The sequence below is a fragment of the Acanthopagrus latus genome, chromosome 13 (assembly GCF_904848185.1).
Source record: "Acanthopagrus latus isolate v.2019 chromosome 13, fAcaLat1.1, whole genome shotgun sequence".
Taxonomy (NCBI): domain Eukaryota; kingdom Metazoa; phylum Chordata; class Actinopteri; order Spariformes; family Sparidae; genus Acanthopagrus; species Acanthopagrus latus.
In genome coordinates this window covers 13,561,109-13,581,858 of record NC_051051.1, presented here as the reverse complement: position 1 = coordinate 13,581,858, position 20,750 = coordinate 13,561,109, and the positions used below count along the sequence as shown (strand labels likewise).

Below are 20,750 nucleotides of genomic sequence, written 5' to 3'. Positions count from 1 at the left end.
ACAAGCAAGTTGAAGCCATGCCAGGCTGGGGTTACATGGGTGTGGTGGTGACCGGATGGTGGAGAATCCAAAGGGATTGGGTGGCACACACACACACACTCCGATATCACACCTCTGAGCATTTGGCTTAGAGAAAATTCGACTCCTGTTTAAACCAGAATAACTAATATGCTGCACCAACAAATCAAACATGCAGACTTTTTTTTTTTACATGCAGGATTCGTGTGCCTGCACACACACACATGCGCGCTAAACAGAGTATAAGATGGGAGTGTGTCTCCTATAACAACATATACTGATTACAGGGTGTAAACTGTGAGGACCATAGTATCACAGCATAATTTTTAATGAATTAATTTGAAAATATGCACATATAGTTTTATGTATTGCAGACAATAATGAGGCCTATAGACTGATGACGGTAGAGAGCACATTCTGGAAAGACCGCTGGTTGCTTTAAAGTTCCCCTATAGTGAACAAGTTCCCTCACTCTCACCTCAGTCCCTTCCACATAACGCAGAACAAGGAAACAGATAACAAAGACTGTTAAAGCTCATATCATGTGTTGGTGACCAAGTTCTCTTTTCTCAAAGTTCAGCAGTTCTGCCTTTGTTGCAATCAAAAAAGGAAATAGCAGAAGACATGATAGCTACTGTGATTACAAAGAAATCAACAAAGGGGTGTGACATCTATGTCACTATGGCTCATATCTGTTCTTGTTTTTAATGTGTGTGTGACACAAGTACAAACCAGAGGTTTCATAGTAACAATGAGACATGTGTGAGTCATTGATAAACCATCAGAGCCCCAGTCTAAGTGTAACTAAAAACCCAGCTAGAGGGCTGTTCTTTGTCAAAGTCCAACATTCAAATGGAATCTCTATTTTTTGTTACGCATTTTATTTTTGATTTAATTCTACTATAAAGCGTTGAAAACATTTTTCCGTTAAGATCGTAGACTGAAAGTATTTCATCTTTCTTGTCAGCCACAAGGCTGGTTAGAGGTGTGAAACCACTGACAAAGCATAGGGGAAATTCACTAGGGCTGGGGTTTTCCAAGCAAATGAGTTATCAATGAAGACATTTGCACCCACAGCGTGAATGCAACGTTGTATTATTTCTAACCTTGAGCCTTTACTGGTATAAGCACTGCATAATAAATAATGTTAAGTGATTAATAGCCACATGAGGGATTGTAAAATTAGGGCATGGGACCACATGGTCTTTCACGAGGTAATGGTGGAGATCTAAAAGATGTATGTAATTTGTTGTAACAAACCTTAAGAAAGGGAGAATACACATACATGAGCAAGTTTTCATCTATTGTTCTTGCCAAAGTATTATTGCATGTTAACTAACAAAAGAATTAGTGGACTGATTTTCTCTTGAAATTTGGAGTCCCTGACAAACATTGCTTAACCCTGCCTCTTCGATTTAGGTAATATTAATGTTTCTAACACCCTTGTGCTCAATTAACAACTTTCAAAACACACTGGATAAATTTAAACATGTATTTAGAAGATCTCAGGCTTTCACCTGACAAACAATATTTCACTGTTGCAAAGTCACTGCAAACTGGGACCAAAACTGAGCCATGAAATGCTTGTAGAAACTTAACTCTTTGTAGATCCCGCAATTGCTTGTTCTTTTGCTGTATATAGTATGCACAGCCAGTGTGTAATGGCCACTCACCCACATACAAGCTTCCAGGCGGACTTTAGAGATGATAGTCCAGAGAGAGATGCTTCCATGGATGGCTGCTGATCCCACCAACTTGTCCACCCCCGCAGCCTCCACGCCCACCTGCTCAGCATCAGAGCCTGGTGCTGGGGCTTCCTGCTGGGGACAGACTATTTGGTCTGGATAGGGTGGCTCGGGGAAATCCACTGAGCCACATTCATAGGCCGCCAAGGTCACTGATGCTATGTGTGGTCCCTTAGAAATATAGAGAGAAAGACAGAGAGGCAGAGAGAAAAGCGGACAAAGGGGAAGAAAAGACAAAAAGAGAGGGGAGTGAAAAATAGTGTGGGAGTGAGTCCACCTGTTGGAAGTAGTTTTGAGTCAGAAGAAGACCACTTTAGTATTAGCATAGAGAGAAAGGGACAGCAGTGAGTCAAATACTGAAGACAGTTATATGTGGGCCAGTACAAGCTCTGTCTCCTTGTTCCTACAGCAATGGAAATCTTCCTCTGCTTTTCCCTGTAAGCTATAACAGTGAACCCTCTGTTTTCCTTTCTATATGAGTAAATAGGCCATTAGAAATGGTGAAAAACACATAACTATGATGCTGAATTGTTATGCAAAAGGCTGCTTAATGCTGTTTCAAACCATACAAGAGAATCAGAGTTTCAACGGATAAAGTGTGGAGGGCCCCGGGTGGAAATAATCTAAGGTGGAAACCAAAGCTGGGGTATTGAAACCACTTCCCCAGTCACCTTTCCCAGGTGACACACACACACACACACACACACACACACACACACACACACACACACACACACACACAGGAAAGAAATTATAGAGAAAAAGCAACAGGAAAAGAAGCTGATTTTAAACAGGGACTCTCTCAGGACAGAATTTATTCACGTTTGACTGTTCCTTTTGTATGAATGAGACATTAGCATACTTAAGGACCCGCTGTCTTTGATAGGTCCTGGTCTGGTTTACATTTCTGACTCTTGTTTATTTGCTCATGTCAATTAGGCTTCCAGTGAGAAAACAAAGGAATCAAAGGAAGGAAGAGAGGTGCTGGTTGGACTTCTGGTGCGTGGTCAAAGTTTATTGAGATGCCGCCTTTGTGTTCTTGACTCGGCACACCATAAAACAAGTCATACCGAAATCCACAATGCTGCTGAGTAGAGAAACTCCTGAGGCCCCACACACACATGAACACTCAAATTTCAACTCAGTCACGGAGAAATAAATAAATGAACATATATGAGTGGAAATCTCCATTTCAACACCCTTCTGGCATTCTGAAATAAAGTGCCTACCAGCATTGGTCTTTTATCTAATTGCACCTCGATCATTTTAAAGAGGAGCAATTTCACATTCCATTGCTTCCAAACAAAATAGTTTGACTTATTTATAAATGGTTGAATTTCATTTAACACAACTGTTTTGAAGGGTAATTTCATGTAGCACACCTGTTTTCAAGGGTAATTTCATGTAGCACACCTGTTTTCAAGAGTAATTTAATTTCCTATTTTTGTAAAAGCAAAGGTCAAATTCGATCAAGTGCTGTCTTGTAGAACAGAACAGAGAACAAAAAGTGTAATAGTTCCTGTAAAAAAGATATGCTCTTCTTACAGCATGAATTCAGTTATTAAACTGTTGACTGAGAGGAACAAGGAAACTACTGTATTTGTACAAATGACTGTTGGTCATTCTTCACTGACATATCATGACAATAAGGTTGATAATATCATCTGTGAACACAATGTCTGATTAAGTTTCATACAGAACAGGATCTGGCCAGGAAGAAAAGGTCATCTAACTTTGCATTTCCTCTGTGTCATCACATGCTCCACACTGATCAATGACCTAGATATATCTGAAATGATCAAACAAGTCAGTAACACTTGTGTGATCCCTGCAAATAAAGGCAGGTCCATGGAGTGGGCCGATGAAAAGCCAGCCCTGTGTACTCTGTCTATTCCATGTGTTTACACTCATGCGTATGTGTGTGTAGGAAGGGTGCTCCCAGTGACGCACGGGGGCAGTTTGGCATTACGCAATGCAGCGCCAAAACGATCTGGCAAACCCGGGGTGGGGCTGGAACTTCCGGACCTGAATGGGACAAGGCAGGACAGGACAGGACGTGGGAGGGCAGGACAGTGGCGTGTGAGGCAAAAGGAAACAGAAAAGTTGTGCACTCCCTTTAAATGACACATATTAGTTTCTACATACTCAGTATTAGGAAATAGGAGATTGTAACATTTTATTGATGCTACGATATTATCTTTAAAAAACCACACACACACACACACACAGAGCTTGTTCACACTCTTTTCTTACAAAAGCATTAGACTAATGGAAAAATCTTAATCGACCCAGAGGGAGAACTCCCAGCATTGACTGCATCAGTCTGGATATACCCCAGTCTCATTTCCTCTCCACTGACTCTCCAGTGGGATTTCAACGCACTGACATCCAAACATACAAAAACACAATGCTTGCACACAGACAGATTCCACAAGCAGAGTGTTTCTGGCCAAGAAAGACTATATACCTCTTAGACACACCTTCCGACTCTTTCTCAGGTAATGTGTGTTTACCAAACACACACATACAGGTTGCCTACAGAAAAGTGTTGCGTGACTCCCAGTACCTGCTCTCCCTCACTCTTTCTGTCTAATGCTGTGTCACTGCTTCTCACCTTACACAAAAGCCTAGTCATCTCCGGTTGTTCAGGTGGCTCACTGTTAGTCTGCAGCCCAGCCCACCATATCCAGGTAACTTCCATCTATTTCCTTTTGTTTCTGACTTAAAAGAGACACACAAGCACACATTTCATATTCTAGGGAGATATGATAGATGATTAATATCAGGACGAAAATACAAAATACACTGCAGTGCAGGAAGCATTTTTTTTTCCTCGTACACACTGTTTACAATAAACAAATTAGTGGTGATGGGTTTATGTGTCTATGCTAAAATAACTATTCCACCTCCTCCTTGTCTAATTTGAGATTTGCCAAATGTTGGGGATATTTGCAGCCACTAAAATACACACCAGTACTGAAAGAGGCCTAAAGTCGCTCTCTCTGACCTGATGGGATCCACAATGGAGGCAACATTGCTAGCATTCCTGTGGCAACATGCAGAAACCAACGCCTGGCCTCCAAAACGAGTGGGATCCCCTCTTTTGGGTATGAGTACATCCACACACACACAGCTCAGTGTCAGTATGTGTGGTGACAATATATTATCACTATACAGCAATAGGAGCACACAGTCAAAACATAGGAATAGTCCCTAAAAGCTGTTTCTCTATGGGATTCTGGGTGATTTTGGCATTACCTGCAGTGGACAGTAACCTTAAGTGATTAAAGCACATGTGGTTAACTTTTTCACCACCACTTCCGTGATAAATTACAGCTGCAATTACCTACTGTTTTTCAGTGAACACAGCATTTTTCAGTGAAGTGGATCTCAGTTTGTTTCCATGACAAGATCTGCTTGTCCTTTAACCTTTACAGCACAGTGTGAAATTTGGAGATCAGAAAATGTTTTTGCTAATCTGATAGACAGAAGCAGGTTAACATCAGAAGACAGACCTATTTGGGAACCGATACAATGACGGGAAGCAATTAAAGCCAGCATGGGATCAACAGGTCATCAGATGGGCTGTGGTATTTAACCTTTGCAGGTAGGTAATGTTGTTCTTGTTTGGCTAGCCCTCCGGAACATCCATATCTATCATAGACTGTAATTTCCTGATGGTTAAAATGCTGTCTAGAATGATGAGTTAAATTACTGAAGGGCATATTGAATACTTTATTCCTCTTTAATGCTAATCACTACTGAATGGGTCTTGAATTAAAAGGTACCCTGTGGACTAATTCACCACATTTAGTCCAGTGGAGGAATTTTCAAGTGGGTACCCATTTTGTCAGTTTCGTGCATGGTGTCAAATACGCTTGCACAGGAACACATAAGAGATGTGATACACATTCCTGCTCATTCATGATATTCAACTATTGTACAACTGGTAAGGTGACGCAGCAAGAAATTTAGCCATGCACAAACAAAGGCTGTGTAGAAGGAGCTGAATAACGTGTGACAATGCATTAAAACAACATCAACAACAACTGTTGTATGTATAGTAAACTGTTCCTTCACCTCTATCCTGGACATGGGACAGGGATTGGCAATGAGCGTGGCTGTTACTAAAGCACATGAACGGAAAGGAGCTTCCTCTGAGCGCCACAGCAAGAACAAAGTGTGCGTCAATGTGCCCTCTGAAGGAGGATGTGAAAGCTGGTTGGCCAATAGCTTCTGCTGAGATGAGCTGCTGACATGGACAGTCAACCACCTTCTCTGGCCGACAGTATCCAGCGCCTCTCTGAGAATATTCTTGAATTGTTAAAATACTTGAAAAATAATACAATACATTCTTTTGTGTGACCTTGTGTGTCACACTGACAGAGATATCTGCATCAACTCAGCAGACACACACGCACAAGCGCACACACACACACACACACACACACACACACACACACACACACACACACACACACACACACACACACACAGCATATCACACCAGTGTAGGCGTGATGACTTGAATTGGAATGCAGATTGTGCAAGAAGGGAGCTTTTTACATTTTTTAATTAGAACTACTAGTTCACTCTGTACACTTAGACAGATGCAGTGGATTGAATGCAGTCATGTGAAATCGTATCACGTATCAAAAACTAGTAAATTCCCATTAGGAAGCAGACAGCAGATGACAGATTTCAGATGTCAGCTGTCTGTAAATGTGTACCAGCCTGTCTTCCATATTCAACTGTTCTGTGCAAGGCAACATTTTAAATTACTGCAAATTAAAGAGATGCATATTGTAAAGGAAAATTGTGTACAATCCCTTAATGTATGGTTTTTAATCATGACAAACTACAAGATGCAACCCATAATCGCCCCAGACACCAGTCATGGTGTATACTACTCTTGAGTTTATGGTGGCAAATGTAGTTGCTTCTGAAGCTCCAAACCAGACATTAATGGGTGACCATAAACTGACCAGTTCTCAGTGACCACGACCACAGGACGGTCCAGTCATTAACAGGTTGCTGTGGTTGTCAAGGGCCATTTAAGCACATTAGACACGGTCCGGCTAGCATAACCTGTTAACCGCTTCTTACAGTGGGAGACTGCTGGAGGCAAAGCAGAACAAACATTAGAGGTTAGTTCGTTATGAAGAAGCCCTGGTCAGGCTCTCTGAGGGAGGTAAGCGAATGCTGGACTGAGGCCAGTGATGGAGCAGAGACAGAGAGGAGGGGCAGGGGGTGTTTAGAAGTGGGTGGCGAGCACACACACAAACACACTGTGACAGACTGTGAGATGCTGGAGGTTTCTTGGGGGGCTGGTCTCAGTGATTTATCCATGTGGTTTCACCATATGAATTCATGTTCAGAAACTTACCCCCAAACTAGCAGACAGAATCAATCTGACCCCCCACTGAGTGATGGACTAAAGACAAAGCATTCATCTCAACTTAAATGGTTTGAAACTGACTTAATATCTAATGCAAATTCAGGGCTTACAAATGTAAATTCAATAACCTAACACTGTATAGATTCAAAAAGTAAAATTAGATATACATGTTTTTTCATTTTACAATGACTTAACTGAATAGTGGTCAATATGAGTCACAATAACTATTTCTAATGATTCTTTAGTTTCATCAGCTTTTGCAACTTTTAATTTCTCTTCTGCCATCCTAATATGGCCAGGAAAATACCAGTTCAAATAAAATAATGGCAAATAAAAAAGCTCTGAATTAACAAAATCTGATGTATGCAGTACTTTATTTGTCAAAAACCAGTGTTTACAGTGATATATGCTTACTCTATAGTTACATATTAATGTAAAATGTGCACAAAACATAGATTACATAATATGTATAGAAATTGCAATTAATATGCAAAACAAATTGATAAATTCATTTAAATTGCAACTATGTTAATAATCAATGAATCATTTAGTCTCATCAGTGATGTTCTATGGTTTCATCTGTGAGGATTTGCTGCTTCTCTTTGATTTTCATGATAGTGAATATATCTCTTTTGGTTTCAGATGGACAAGGTGAGCATTTTTAAGATTTAACCTTAAAAATGAGGGTGATTTTTTCCCCCCATTGTATAGATTGTGAAAATTAACTGCAGATAAATCAAAAATGGAAATGCATGTCATGTTTGTTGCAGCCCTTATCAAAATGAAAAAAAAAAAAACAAACAAAAAAAACACAAACAAAAAAACCCAGCACAACCTAAAATCTAAAGCAAAGTGTGATGATGTTTCAGATGGATTAGACCAAAGCACCATTGAGTGTATTTCACTTTGGCCACTAAAATACTGCGGGGAAACAAAATTTTGGTGCTGGAAAAAAGTCCATCAGGATAAAAAGGAGGCCGATGAAACAACAGCTACACAGAGTCACTTGACGATGTCGGATGGTGTGATGGGTAACTGAAAAGCACTTGGTGAACTTTATAGCAGAATTTCATAACAAAACTGTTCTTCAAATAACTTCAACACCTACAGTCTGCCAGCAGCGCTCTGGTTTGGTCTGGTCAGGTTTGGCTTGTTGTTGGTGCCATTCCAGGCAGGCTACACTCTAAGCCCACTTTGGCCCAGGACTGGTTTCCTGTGGGCTCTGTGTGTGTGTGTGTGTGTGTGTGTGTGTGTGTGTTTTAGAGCGACTGGTTATTGTACTTGGTATTAGCAGGACTCCTGGGGTCTCCAAGACACAGACAGACAGACGCATGCCTTGGATGGTTGGAGTGTGACAGTTAAGATTGAGATGCTATTAGAAACACCACACCACACACACACACACACACACACACACACACACACAAATCTATCATTTACACATCTCTCTGGTATTCATCGCTAAAGGAGTTTGGTGAAGATGAGTAAGTCACAAGACGCTTGGGCAGATCCATGTCGCCAACCTTATGAGGAAGCAAATGAATTACTTAAAAGGCAATTGTGCTGTTTTTGCCAAAGGAAGTAAAAACCCTTTTGCGGTATTTCAAATTTAAACCCAAAGTTAGATCATTGCCCTCATGAGCAGCTGCAGACGCATGATTTACCAGTGTAAAATTCCCAACTAACGTATCTTTATGGTATGTAAGTAATACTGCCTGTTCAGTAGTGGGAGGATCAAATCCGAGCGATAAAGTTCTGACATACTATCTAGATGTAGTTAAAAATGAATGGCTTCAGATTTAATTTAAGAGGTGTTGGAGTTAAAGCGAGAGATCCATTACTGTGAGCCAGTGGTGAGTCAAGAGTAGCTTTTCAGCTTTTCAAAGAACTACTGAACTTGATCCTGATGTGTCACTCATGTTCCAGGTGACATGCATGCAAGGTATCAATTCTCACCTTGGCGAACAGAGGAGTGATTATGCTTTGTCGAGTTATGTTTGACACCGAGAGCACGCACAGAGAGGTCAGGAAGATTCCTGAATTAATATCTTAGTTATGTTTATATATGTAGTATGCCAGCAACTATCAGACTAAATTAAACTGTTTCTGAAGAGTTGCCCCGGAACCTTATCAGCTCTTAATTTAGAGACAACTCTCTAATAAAGTGTTTTCAAGTGATCAAAATAAAAAAAAACAAAAAAAAACAAAAAACAAAGAAAGAATGAAAAAAAAAAAAAAAAAAAAAAAAACCTAAAAAACTTTTGAATGGTGGAAAGTTTAGTCCAGGACTTGCAGACCTGCAGGAGTATGAGTCACAAATCAAACAAAGCAACCAGGTTTCTGTCTTTGTGGATGTGAAGGTGCCCTATTGTTTGCTTGTTCGTCAGCTTAAAAGACGATGGTCAGGTGAGTGACGAGTAGTGCAAAACACACACACACACACACACACACACACACACACACACACACACACACACACACACACACACACACTCCTTTGTCCGGTACCCTGCCATGCTGTGACCGAGTTTCCCTCACCCACATATTCTTGTCAGACTGTGAACGCGTGGGCGAACTGCACTTAACTGTATAACGGCATTTTTTTTAGCGGGAGAACTTTAGGGACCTGTACAGCAGGGTGTGTGTGAGTGTTATAGCAACAACAGTGCAGGGACAGTGTGTGGACGCCTCACTCTCAAACCTGCTCGGCACTTACAGCGATAGCTGGCGCTAATTAAAGCTGTGCTCCTGGTAATTGCCAACAGTCAAAACTTAATTTTAGGGGGTTTGCAGGGGAAAATCTGTATATTCTACACAAACCTCATCGGCAACCTATAATTTAGCAATCCTAAAAAAAACTGAATATAGAAAATTCACAATGTTCCTTTATTTAGTTGAGCCACTGGTTTATTTCTTTGAATGACAAGGGACTGTAAATCGTGAGTCATAAACAAGCTACAAACATGGTTAGATTTTGTGTTATGCCATAGGACAGCTGTTTTTTCCTCAGTGGTTGCTGACATTTCTGCTCCCAGAAAGACACATCATGTACACCTCTCGCTCATAAAACAGCTCAAAGCCAAGAGGGAGAGGAAAAAAAAAAAAGACTACCCTAGTTGCTATTATGTAAACAGCAACGTGCGCGGCTTCAATTATAATGACTTTAATTCTTTGTTGCTGTTGATTTAACGTTGAGCACAACAATTTTCATGCTGCCCATAATGACTTAATGGCAACAGCTATTACTGAAAGTAATTTAATGGTGTATGACTCAGATGAGCTCTCTTCTAAAATATTTACAGCATTCCCAAGCTTTCAAGAGTCACACTCATCTGTAACCCCTTCTCAGTTAAAAGAGGATTTATGGAGGGCAGTGACACTAGTTGTCACTAAAAAACAAATACTTAAAAACTTAAGTGGGGATGAAAGCCAGTTGCACTCATATTTGTGATCTTCACAATCATTATGGCGCATACATATGCAGGTGCAGGACTTTCTGAGTGCGTACATGTGCGTGTGTGTGTTGATCCTCGTCTTCTCAGCCCTTGCCGAAATGAGATCCCTCCAGTGTTCCTGCGTGATTTTATTGTCTTCATGGTCTGTATTATGAGGACCCACCCACTACCTCCTTCCCTCAGAGCAGCTGGATAAAATACACTTGATGGTGTGCCAAGAAGTGTGCTTTTTTTCTTTTCTACGCTCGAGTTGCCAGGTTTTATCTTTCTCCAATAACCAGTCCTGTCCATGTACAATGATCTCCCGCAGTCTCAGCGGGATGCAAACACAGCAAGGAGACACAGGGCAGCAATTGCCCATGTCAGGTAACAGGAGAGCTGCCACTTCTGCTCTGGTTTCATTGACTGGAATGGTTTGCTTGTTAGTGACTCTGCAGCCCCCTCTGCTGGTAACTCTGCAGTCCTCTCATCTAAATGTTTACTGTTTCCTGCCAACTACTAAGGTGCTGTTAATATATGATGTGGGATCATAACTTCTAACACAACCGATTAGCAGTAAAACATCATAATATTACTTATACAGCGGTTAAATGGAGCCCTTTTAGCAGTGCCCCGTTCACAGAAGTCAATGCTGGCAGATAAAAATGTGAGCAGCAGTTTAATGTAACTGGAGGAAATTAGAGAATTCGGTCCAATCAAGGAGTTAAGTCCTTTAAATAAGTCACACAAAGGGACAGACACATGATGACAGCTGGAAAGCAGAAAAAGTCACATGACAACACAGAGTCACATGTTATGTCATGTGAAAGGAGCAATCCAGAGGACCTTAATCGTTATTAGACTTAATAGCTGGCATTCATTAATTTCTTCAACTTACAATAAAGTGGGAATCACCAAAGAAACGCTGTTGAAATGTGACCAGAAAAACTGGAGTCTATTAAATACATTTGTTGGTAGTTTTATGGTCCACTATGCCATTCAATAATGACATTTATTGTAGAGTATTTCAGCTTAAACGTCACGTTTGGTTATTTAACAAATAACCAAATCCAAATATTTCTCTCTAACTCCCTGTTCTAATCTTGATTTGCCACAGAGACAATATATGAATCATCAGATGTAGTATATTACAATATCAGTCTGCACTGATTTTTCTGGTATATCATCATCATCTGAAGACCACTGGCACCCTCTAGTGGCTGTTATTATCAAAGACTTGGGTCAGTTACAAACATCTTTTTTGACAATTTACCTCTTAGTTATTTACAAATACAACAGCTTAAATGTATTTCTATTATTAATGAATTGATTGAAATAATTTCTCTACTCCGTATCTAATGACAGCACATAATCATGGTAGATTTAATTTTAATATACAAAAGTGCAGAATGTAATCAAGGGCTGCAGGTGCAACCAAGGATTATTTTGGTATGGGAATAGTCAGGTCTGGCTGCAGGTAACAGTAAATTTCATCAAGGTCCCAAATATTTTTTTCTGGATAAGTCGTTTGGTCCATGAAAAGTCAGGAACTACTGAAAAATGTGCTTTCTCTGACCAACAGACCAAAACTAGAAGGAAGTGAGTAGCTGTCACAGAAGAGGAAGTAGGTTGGGCAGGTGAAACCAATCATTTAAACTGTCAAATAATGAATTAATCAACTAACTGTTAGAGTTCTGCCCACAGTTTACTCTTTCACACTTTGGCATGCTAAAGTGAATAGGCCTGAATGTCTTTCACCGAGTTGTAGACTGGATGAAAGGCTGTGCAATTAAAGGTTTCTTTCCAAGCGTTCTTTCCAAATGTTGACATGAGTGTAAATCAAAGTCAAGAGCTGGTAAACACCCAGGCACAATTCAGTTCTCATTTCTAGCATATTATTGAGTCTTATGGACAGGAAGAAAAACAGTGCCAGAGAGGTCAAGCTGCAAGTGTTACACTGGTAAGTTTGAAGGGACATCTTAGCAAGTGCTCTGAAATTGCCTGACCCAGTTATTATCACTGACCCAGTCCTAGTTTCTCAAAGCAGGACAACATGTCTGCTGGCACACTCCACTGTTCACTTACCACAGTAGCTCTTAAACTTTATTGTCAAAAATATCTGTCAGCACCCAGAATTCTAAAAAAACAACGAGGAATCTCCATGGCTCCTTTCAACAGGAATTCTACAGGAAAGAAGATATATAATTATAATTCTCTGAGGTCAGTTTTGTGCTTCTTACTTGTGGTTTAGGCCAACGTTGAGGAGGACAGGGAGCAGATACTAGATCAGACAGAGCTCCTTACATAAACAAATATGGACAGACTAATAACTCAGGCCAATATTAGGCCACACTCTTATTAAATATACCAGCCAATAACAGACATTATTCTTCAAAGTAATAAATGATCCTCACTGAACACAGACTTTTTTTACATTAAAGCTAGATGTCTGTTGAGAAAATTGATCCCAGTGTGTGCCACTAACAGCTCAGTCTGTACAAGCCTACAATATTTTGCTGTCTTGTAATGTAAATGCAATTTCAGACGTATGTCCATCCTACAACATGTCTATTAAATGGGACAGAATGCTGGGATAAAAGTGCCATTTTATTCAAAGGCATGTAGGTAACATTTCTAAAACATCTCCTTTGAATGTCCAAGCCAAAACATCATGTATCAGTATATCAAATCCAGAAATATCTGCACCAGTATCGGAGAATCCAGTATCAGTCAAACTCTATAAAAAAAATGCACGACCAGCACGGAGCACCAAGTTCTGTCATGAACCCAATGACACCACAACTTGCAGTGGCAGCCACGCTCACTAGATGGCGACATCCTCCTTTAAAATGATCTGAAAAACGGAGCTGGGCCACTGAGGGAGATATGAAAAAAACTCTCAAATTACATTTGTGGGCGCCAGAGTTTGGCTTTTAAAAACAGCAGAATGGAGGACACGCACTTCAAAGTTTCCAGTTCAGCTCCACTGGGCAAGGGCACACGAGTGCAACAGTGGACTCCCTGATGACAGATGGACTCAGAGCAGCGAAGACAAGCAGATGTTTTGGGAACGTGATCTGATCAGCAGCAGAGACCCAACACCTCCCTATGCTCAAAAACAGAGCAAAAAAACGCAGAGAGTTGGGTGAAAAACAGACCGAAAGAGGAAGGTGGAAGGAATGGGGGGAGTAAAGGGGGGGAACCATAAGCAGAGGAGAGACATAAAAAGGAGAACAAGTAAGGGGAGGGAGTGTAAGAGAAAGTGAGAGTGAGCGACACAGTGGGGAGCAGGAGAGCGGGGAGAAAGGAAAGAGAAAGAACTCCGAGAGGGGGAGGGAGAGTGTTTTTATCCTCATGTGCACTCAGTCAAAGGGGTCAGTGAGTGCGATTGTTCCTGGACTGCCTGTCAAAACAGTGCGGCTACCACAGCGGCTATTAATCTCCGCCCCTCTCTGAAATGCATGCGCGCACAAACCCATACGAACACACTCACATATACATGTGCAAATGCGTACGGAGTCTCCAAAAGCTTTTAATAATGCTTCACTAAAGCCTTAGCAACAACCCAAATACAGCACCGACACAGACTTTTGAGACCTGCGTCACTGCACCACCATCATGCACTATGCTTTAGTTTCACCTCCGTCACAAACATGCACAGGCAAGTGAATGACTGCACTGTGAAAGTGGCGGACAGCTTGTTGAGGAGAGTTCAGAAAACATTTCTTACCAGGTAAAGGAGGAAGGTGTGCAGGCCAGTGCCAAGACCCACTGAGGACAGGATGCCCAGGCCGACCCAGTAGGCACACCACAGCGTCTTCTTCTCCATGTAGCGCACATACTGCAGAGGCCAGAGAGAGGGACGGTCAACCACATGGCAGAGACACATGCACAGAGTGTGAGGAAAACAAGAAGGGGGTGGAGGGGCATAGAGAGAGGAGGGGAGGGACAGAGACGAAGTGAGAGAAGGTACGAGAGGGAAAGTGTGCAAAACAGAGGGCACTTAAAGGGTGGGAGAGGGCAAGTGAGTGGTAGAGAAAGAGAGGGAGAGGAAGAGAGTGGGGGAGAGACCTTTAGAGACAGAGGTTGTTGTTGAGTTTAGAAGACAGAGCCGTAGGGTAGGAGTGTTCAGCACACTGACAGAAGAACAGCACCATTATTCTTTTTGGTGGCAGCCAGCTCTTACACAACTAGTAAAGTAAGGCAAGCCAAGATCTCACTATCTCTCTCTGTGCTCCTCTTCCTCCTTTTCATCCACCACTATCACTCCATCTATCACTCCAGTTGCACCTCCTCCCTTGAGCCAACGCAGGTTGTTTTCAGGAGGAAGCATGGAGTGTGTAGATTACGGGAAGGAGGGAGGGGACTTACGGTAGAGGGGCTCTGACTGAAGACTCCATTTCCCAGGAAACCCAACAAAACAAAAACACTATATACTGTGTCTCTCTCTTTGCTGGCAGGATGCTGGGAAGTGCAGTGCCAGCCATGGGCGATTGTTACGTGTAGTTACTGAGAACTGATTACACAACTCTGAGGTCTCTGCGTATAACGTTGAAAGAAATGTTTTATGGCAGTGGGTTACAAAACAGCACAGCTCGTGGCAGCAAAACCACAAGAAGTGGAAAAAAAGGGGAAGGGTTCTTGTCAGATCTATAGCATAGCTTGTAGTGTTCTACATTCACAGCTTCAGTAGTTTGCCCTGTGGACATAAGAGATTAGCAGGTAAAACAGAGCTTTGTGGGAAGTTAATAATTAAACCAACATGATGAAAGCACTCTCGCACAAGCACACACTTGTTAGAGATGGTGTTCATGCAAGAATCGTCTTACACGCACTCTGTGTTCCTGCAAATCCCATTCATTGTGTCCAACAATTGTACGTGGGCCAGTCGCAGTATGTAATCACATGTCACTTTGTGAGATGTAAATAAATGGTAAAGATGACTTTTCAACCGTAGTAGGAGAAAGCGTTGATTTTGGTTGAATGTTGAAGGACACTTTAACCTGTGGACAGGAGGAGCCAGGGATCACTGATCATTTCAACCTTACCTCTCTATAAAATGATTCAATTATACCCTCCTTTAAAATACAGTGACTTCATGGTCAGCCTAACAAGGTGGAGGAACCACAATCTGATGCTGAATTATCACTGTACAAAGTATGGTTATAATGTGCCATACTGAAACTATTTTGTATTCAGTCACCTTCTGGTGTGTTCCTTCAATGCAGTAGGCAATGGACAGGAGGATAAGCAGGATCAGCAGGCCAAATACAGTCTGTCTTTGGTGCCAGAGCCTGGGTGAAGGAGAAGAAGAGAATGAAGGCGGAAAATGATGAATGCAAGTGTGAGGAGGCAGAGGTGAATGGTATTCAAGGCAGGGAGAGAAAGATGGTGAGTGGGGAGAACAAGGTGTGAGGATTCAGATGAGAAAAGATGAGGAATCATTAGGAGCATGAGTAAGGCAGTATTAGTGAAAGGAAAGGATGCCATTCTTCGGTGGAGAAACTAATTCTTTTTCATTTTAACTTTGGGGAAGAGAGGCATCTGCGGAAAACTATTCAGGCCACTGCAATTATGTTCTTCTACAACAGGAGTCACATGTTCTCAATATGATAACAGTCGTGTGGGTAATACACTACAAACAAATGCAACCCTTTGGAAGAGTACGCAACATGCTAACCTAACCTTAACAAAGTACTGAGAAAGGTGCATGTTAGCAGAGCTGTTTACACAGTAGGGTGGTCATGTGTACACATACATTAATAAGTAAAGATGACATTTCATAACTGCTAGTTGAGCATGGAGTATGAACATGTGTGTACATACATCTCTTCATGTGCAAATATTGGGTAATGGATTCAAATTTATGATAAGTTACGGATTATTGCCTATGTAGAGTCAGATTTAACTCAAGACACTTGGGAGTTTAGTTAGGGATTAGATCCTAATAGAGTATGTCAGCTACAACTTTGAGGTAGCAAATACAACACTACTAATGTTTCTACATTGATGTGATGTAACATCATTCCATTAACATTCAAATAATGTAGCTAGCTAGCTTGTTTTAAAGCTAGTTAGCCAGTGTTGGGTGTAAGTTTGTGACTGTGAGGCAATATTCTGCAATACTCTGTAACTAGCTAACAATGCATTTTTACCTAAGAGTTTCTTATCAAGGACTTGTACTTGGCAAGCTAAAGTTAGCCAGCTCACGTTAGTATCGTCAAAGTGATAATTATCACTATACAACGGTTTAGCTAACCTTAGCCGTAGTGTATTTTTGACCAAGACTGTCCTGAGGAAGAGGGTAAATGCGGTTAGAAAACATTAGCGACAGCCCCAACAGGTTTCGGTCTTACTTGCCTACTTAATTTCCCCCTCTCTTTCATTAACTTACCGATTTACTGGCGTGCAGAGTGGCTGAACTGCACATGTCAATAGTAAGATGGACAAAACGTCATGTAATTGAGTAAACAGCGAAGCAACCCGCCCCCCTTTACAATCAGGCGCAGACGTCTCCGCCCAGCGTGATATAATGGCCGCGACGAAGACGCTCAGTTGTCCCTGTGAGCTGTTGCAGGTCAGTTCTATTACTTCACACGCCTTGTATATCCTGAGATAAGACAGCGGACCTTGTTCATAAGCCTTGTTCGAAACAAAGGATGTGAACCAACTACCATGTGAGGAGTAAACCGTGGCACTTCGTCTGATTTTTAAACCTCATGCAACTGTTGATACATTTTATGCTTCTTTCTTTTTTTTTTTAACTTAAGTGTTTGCATAATTTTGCTGTAAAACGTAGTCTATTGTCGTCCTCCGTTTCCACCACTAGGTGGCGCTATAATCAAGGAACGTGCGTTTTGGCTTATGAATCACATAATTGTTGCGCATTCAAAACCCTTATATCTACGCGTTCACTGAATTGTGCTGCATCGCGTGGTATAGGCCACGCCCATTTCCGCCCATTTAGCAAATTCACTAAATGTCTTTTTCGAACTAATCCCAGGCCATTTCACCAATTTCCACGACACTTTGCACTCAGCATCTATGGACTCTCTTGACAAAAAGTTATTAAAAGAATTTTGATATTCCAAACAATACTCAAGTTATTAAATAACAACTTCCTGTACATTTTGCTCAAAACACAGTGTTGCATAACTCCACTTTGGTCTGTTCAAATGACATGAAACCCAGGTTACTACTTCCCCATGAGCCACTAAGGCTCTGTGAAAAAATGGTAAACTTACTTTTCTAACTCCTCCTAGGCCATTTGACTTGATTTGCAACAAACTTTGCAAGTAGCATCTGTGGACAAAACTCAAAATCTTTCACCTACGTCACACCTGGCGGCATGGTCCATTTTGATGCTTCACCATAAAACCATCAACTCATCATAAGTTCCACATACAAGTTGCCATATACTCCAGACTGCTCAAACATGTAGAGGGTCTTGCCCTGAATACATCTACGCGGCACACCCAGACGGCAGCGCGCCCCGACACGTGTGGACTGCGAGGGCCCATTCGTCGCTGCTTGCAGCTTTAATTGTTATTGTTCCAATTGGTTTTCTCTAGATCGGGCAATTTACCTTTATTCTGGCTCATGGGCCAAATACATGCTATTTCCCTTGCCGCATAGTAAATCTTAACCCACATGCAACTGATAAAAGACACACTTAGTACAGGAAATGTTCCATGTCAGTAACTGCCATAAAAATACTTCATATTAAGTGTGGAAAACATAACATTATTTTTGTGTTTGTCATTTAAAAAATAAAACAGTGGCATCATGTACACAAACACTGCCTTTCTATGAATGAATGATGAAATGAATTAATATTTGGTAGTCATTATCAAGGCTGTTGTTTGAAAAATGTAACCGTGAGAAAGTTCAAAAAAAGTATTATCTTTGTGGTAGTTTTTGACATGGGATATTTTTTGCACTTACTGTGGTCTGATTTGTTTTAGGGTTAAAAGCAGAATTTATAATAATCTGATCATGAAGAGAGTTTCTCATATAAATTGTGTACCCCCTTTCCCAATCCTCCAGTCCACCATCATCCCTGTTTATGTATCAAGCAAAAGTGTACAGCATCAACGCTGAGCAGTTAGTTGCTCCGAGGACTCCCTGTGCATATGCTATAAATTACAAACCACTTCTATCAACATTCTATCTCTCCTCTATTCGATCAGCGCCTGTAGGCTAAGACCAAGTAGTGTGTTGACATGTTCTCCCCTGCAGTGGCGTACACCATGTGTTTTTAGTGTTGGTGAACAGCAGCTCCGTTCAGTCAGAACACTGCTCGTGGTGCTTGCGGCTCACCACATCCTCCTGTAGTTTAGAAAATAAACACGTTGTCCTCACACACTCAACCACAAAGGCCTCCCTTGCGCGTACACTCTGACCTTCTTCTGGGCCTTCAGTGTCAACAGAGATTATTAGGTGTGTAACAGACATGTCGTGTGGCACGGGGAATTTGCCATCAAAGCAAACTCTGACGTAGTCTGATCTGATGCTGCTCTGTGGGTGAGGCAACATCAGTCAGTGGGGTGGAGAGACCTTGTCAGCTCTATCAGCCGTAAGGATGAGGAGTAATGAGGGGAAGAAAAAGATAAGCAAATCCTGTAATGGCTCTTTTGTGTTGCATTATAGGTTCCATTAGGCCTCTGACTGAAGACTAAACTATGAGGGAGAAGGCCTTCTTGGGTGATAGCACTGAGACAATCAAGGTCACCTCCTGTCTGGTAATATTTGTGTGTTTTTGCTTTCATGTGTCTGTGCGAGGAGACAGTGTGTGGAGTGTGTGTATGTGTATGTAACATCCCCGTTTCAGCCTGAAATGAAACTAACACCACAGAAATGCTGCTCAGCTTCTGTTAGCGTTACAGTGTCGTCAACACATGAGTATACTGAAATGATCATTTATGTGGTGCTGCCTCAGTCAAACTGGACTTTGTAATGTATGCACAGTAGAATATGCGTTAGAATTGAATCTTTGCCTTCTGACATCTTTTTACAGCTTCAACACTTTAAAGGTGCACTGCAGGACCTTTGTCTCCCCCTTGTGGCAGTCAGCATATTTACAAAAACATGTCTGACGCATGCTTATGACCTACAACACCTAGAGATGATCTCACTCCCTTTAGCTCATCTCCACCGCCCTCAACAACCATGGCTGTTATGTCCTACACCGTCCAGTACTACTCCTTAACAGTTGCTCCATTTTTCAGTTCATATATATTTTTAGTTTAACGCATCCCCACAGGTGCGTCAGTGCAGGACTATCACCGCAGACAGCACATTTAAAAGCTACCACCAAGAGTCCAATAATCTCTTTTTTTTTGTTTTTCTTTTCAGTTTTTTACTAAATTGTTTCTGTCGTTTAAATTGTATTGACCGAACAGATTAGTTCATGATATGCAACCAGTGCAAAACTAAGGAAAACATTCACAATGTACAAACTGAGTGGACACAGCCTGGCCACGGAAACATAGGTCGTCACATGCAGAACAGGCTGGTCAGGGAGGCCAGTCTGTGTTCTCTTTGTCATAAAAAAGAGGTCGAGACAGAATCTCCATTCTTATTGTGCTGCTAGAAGCATAAAGATCTGAGTAAGGTTTTTATTGAAAAATAGAGGGAGAAAAGTCACCGTGCAGTATAAGCAGCAAAATATTAGTGTGACAGTGTGTATGTTTAAAATTTACCTGTTATCTCGTGATCATCTAGTTCTCTCATGTTAAATGTTATTATTCAATAATATGCCATTTACTGTATGGCAATAATGTCATTTAAACATTCAAGCTAATACAGCTTATTTGAATTTAAGTCAAGTGCAACTCCACAGAATCAGGGCAGCGTTATGGGAGGCAATTGCATCCCGGCCTCGGTCTCACCTCCATATCCACTCTTTAAGGGTGATGAGCAGTTCCAGAGTGAAGTAGTAGAGTGTGAGCAGAGGTTTCTTCCACAGCACCAGGTTTTCACGCTCATCCACGTCCCTCTGTTTCCTCTCATCCACAGACAGCTTCTGGTCGAGGCGCACAGGTAGGTCTTGTACACACAGACCAATGACCAGTGAACATTTTCGCATGAAAAACATGCAAATACCAACAAAAACTTGTACATCTCTATGAGCACTCAGCTGTCTGTTAGTTGTGT

The 20,750-nt window shown here is 41.4% G+C and overlaps 1 protein-coding gene and 1 long non-coding RNA gene across 7 annotated transcripts in view; one reads left to right on the top strand and one right to left on the bottom strand.

The window, feature by feature from the left end:
* LOC119030930 (vacuole membrane protein 1-like) overlaps positions 1-20,750 on the bottom strand; it is a 63,008-nt gene that overhangs the window by 36,162 nt on the left and 6,096 nt on the right. For 4 of the 6 annotated variants that reach the window (XR_005078460.1, XM_037118898.1, XM_037118899.1 and 1 more), the window contains exons 3-6: positions 20,486-20,642; positions 15,799-15,889; positions 14,326-14,436; positions 1,692-1,934 (exon numbers count right to left, since the gene is read on the bottom strand). Coding sequence is in view for 5 of the 6 variants with exons in the window: in XM_037118898.1 (XP_036974793.1) it covers positions 1,692-1,934; positions 14,326-14,436; positions 15,799-15,889; positions 20,486-20,642 (602 nt within the window). In the remaining variant the exon portion in view is untranslated. Of the gene's footprint in view, positions 1-1,691; positions 1,935-14,325; positions 14,437-15,798; positions 15,890-16,989; positions 17,167-20,485; positions 20,643-20,750 lie in introns of those variants that run through there. The other 2 variants (XM_037118902.1, XM_037118903.1) reach the window with 2 other exon arrangements.
* LOC119030932 lies at positions 17,080-20,747 on the top strand. The gene is made up of 3 exons (XR_005078461.1): positions 17,080-17,172; positions 19,245-19,336; positions 20,613-20,747. It is a non-coding gene; the product is annotated as an uncharacterized LOC119030932 (long non-coding RNA).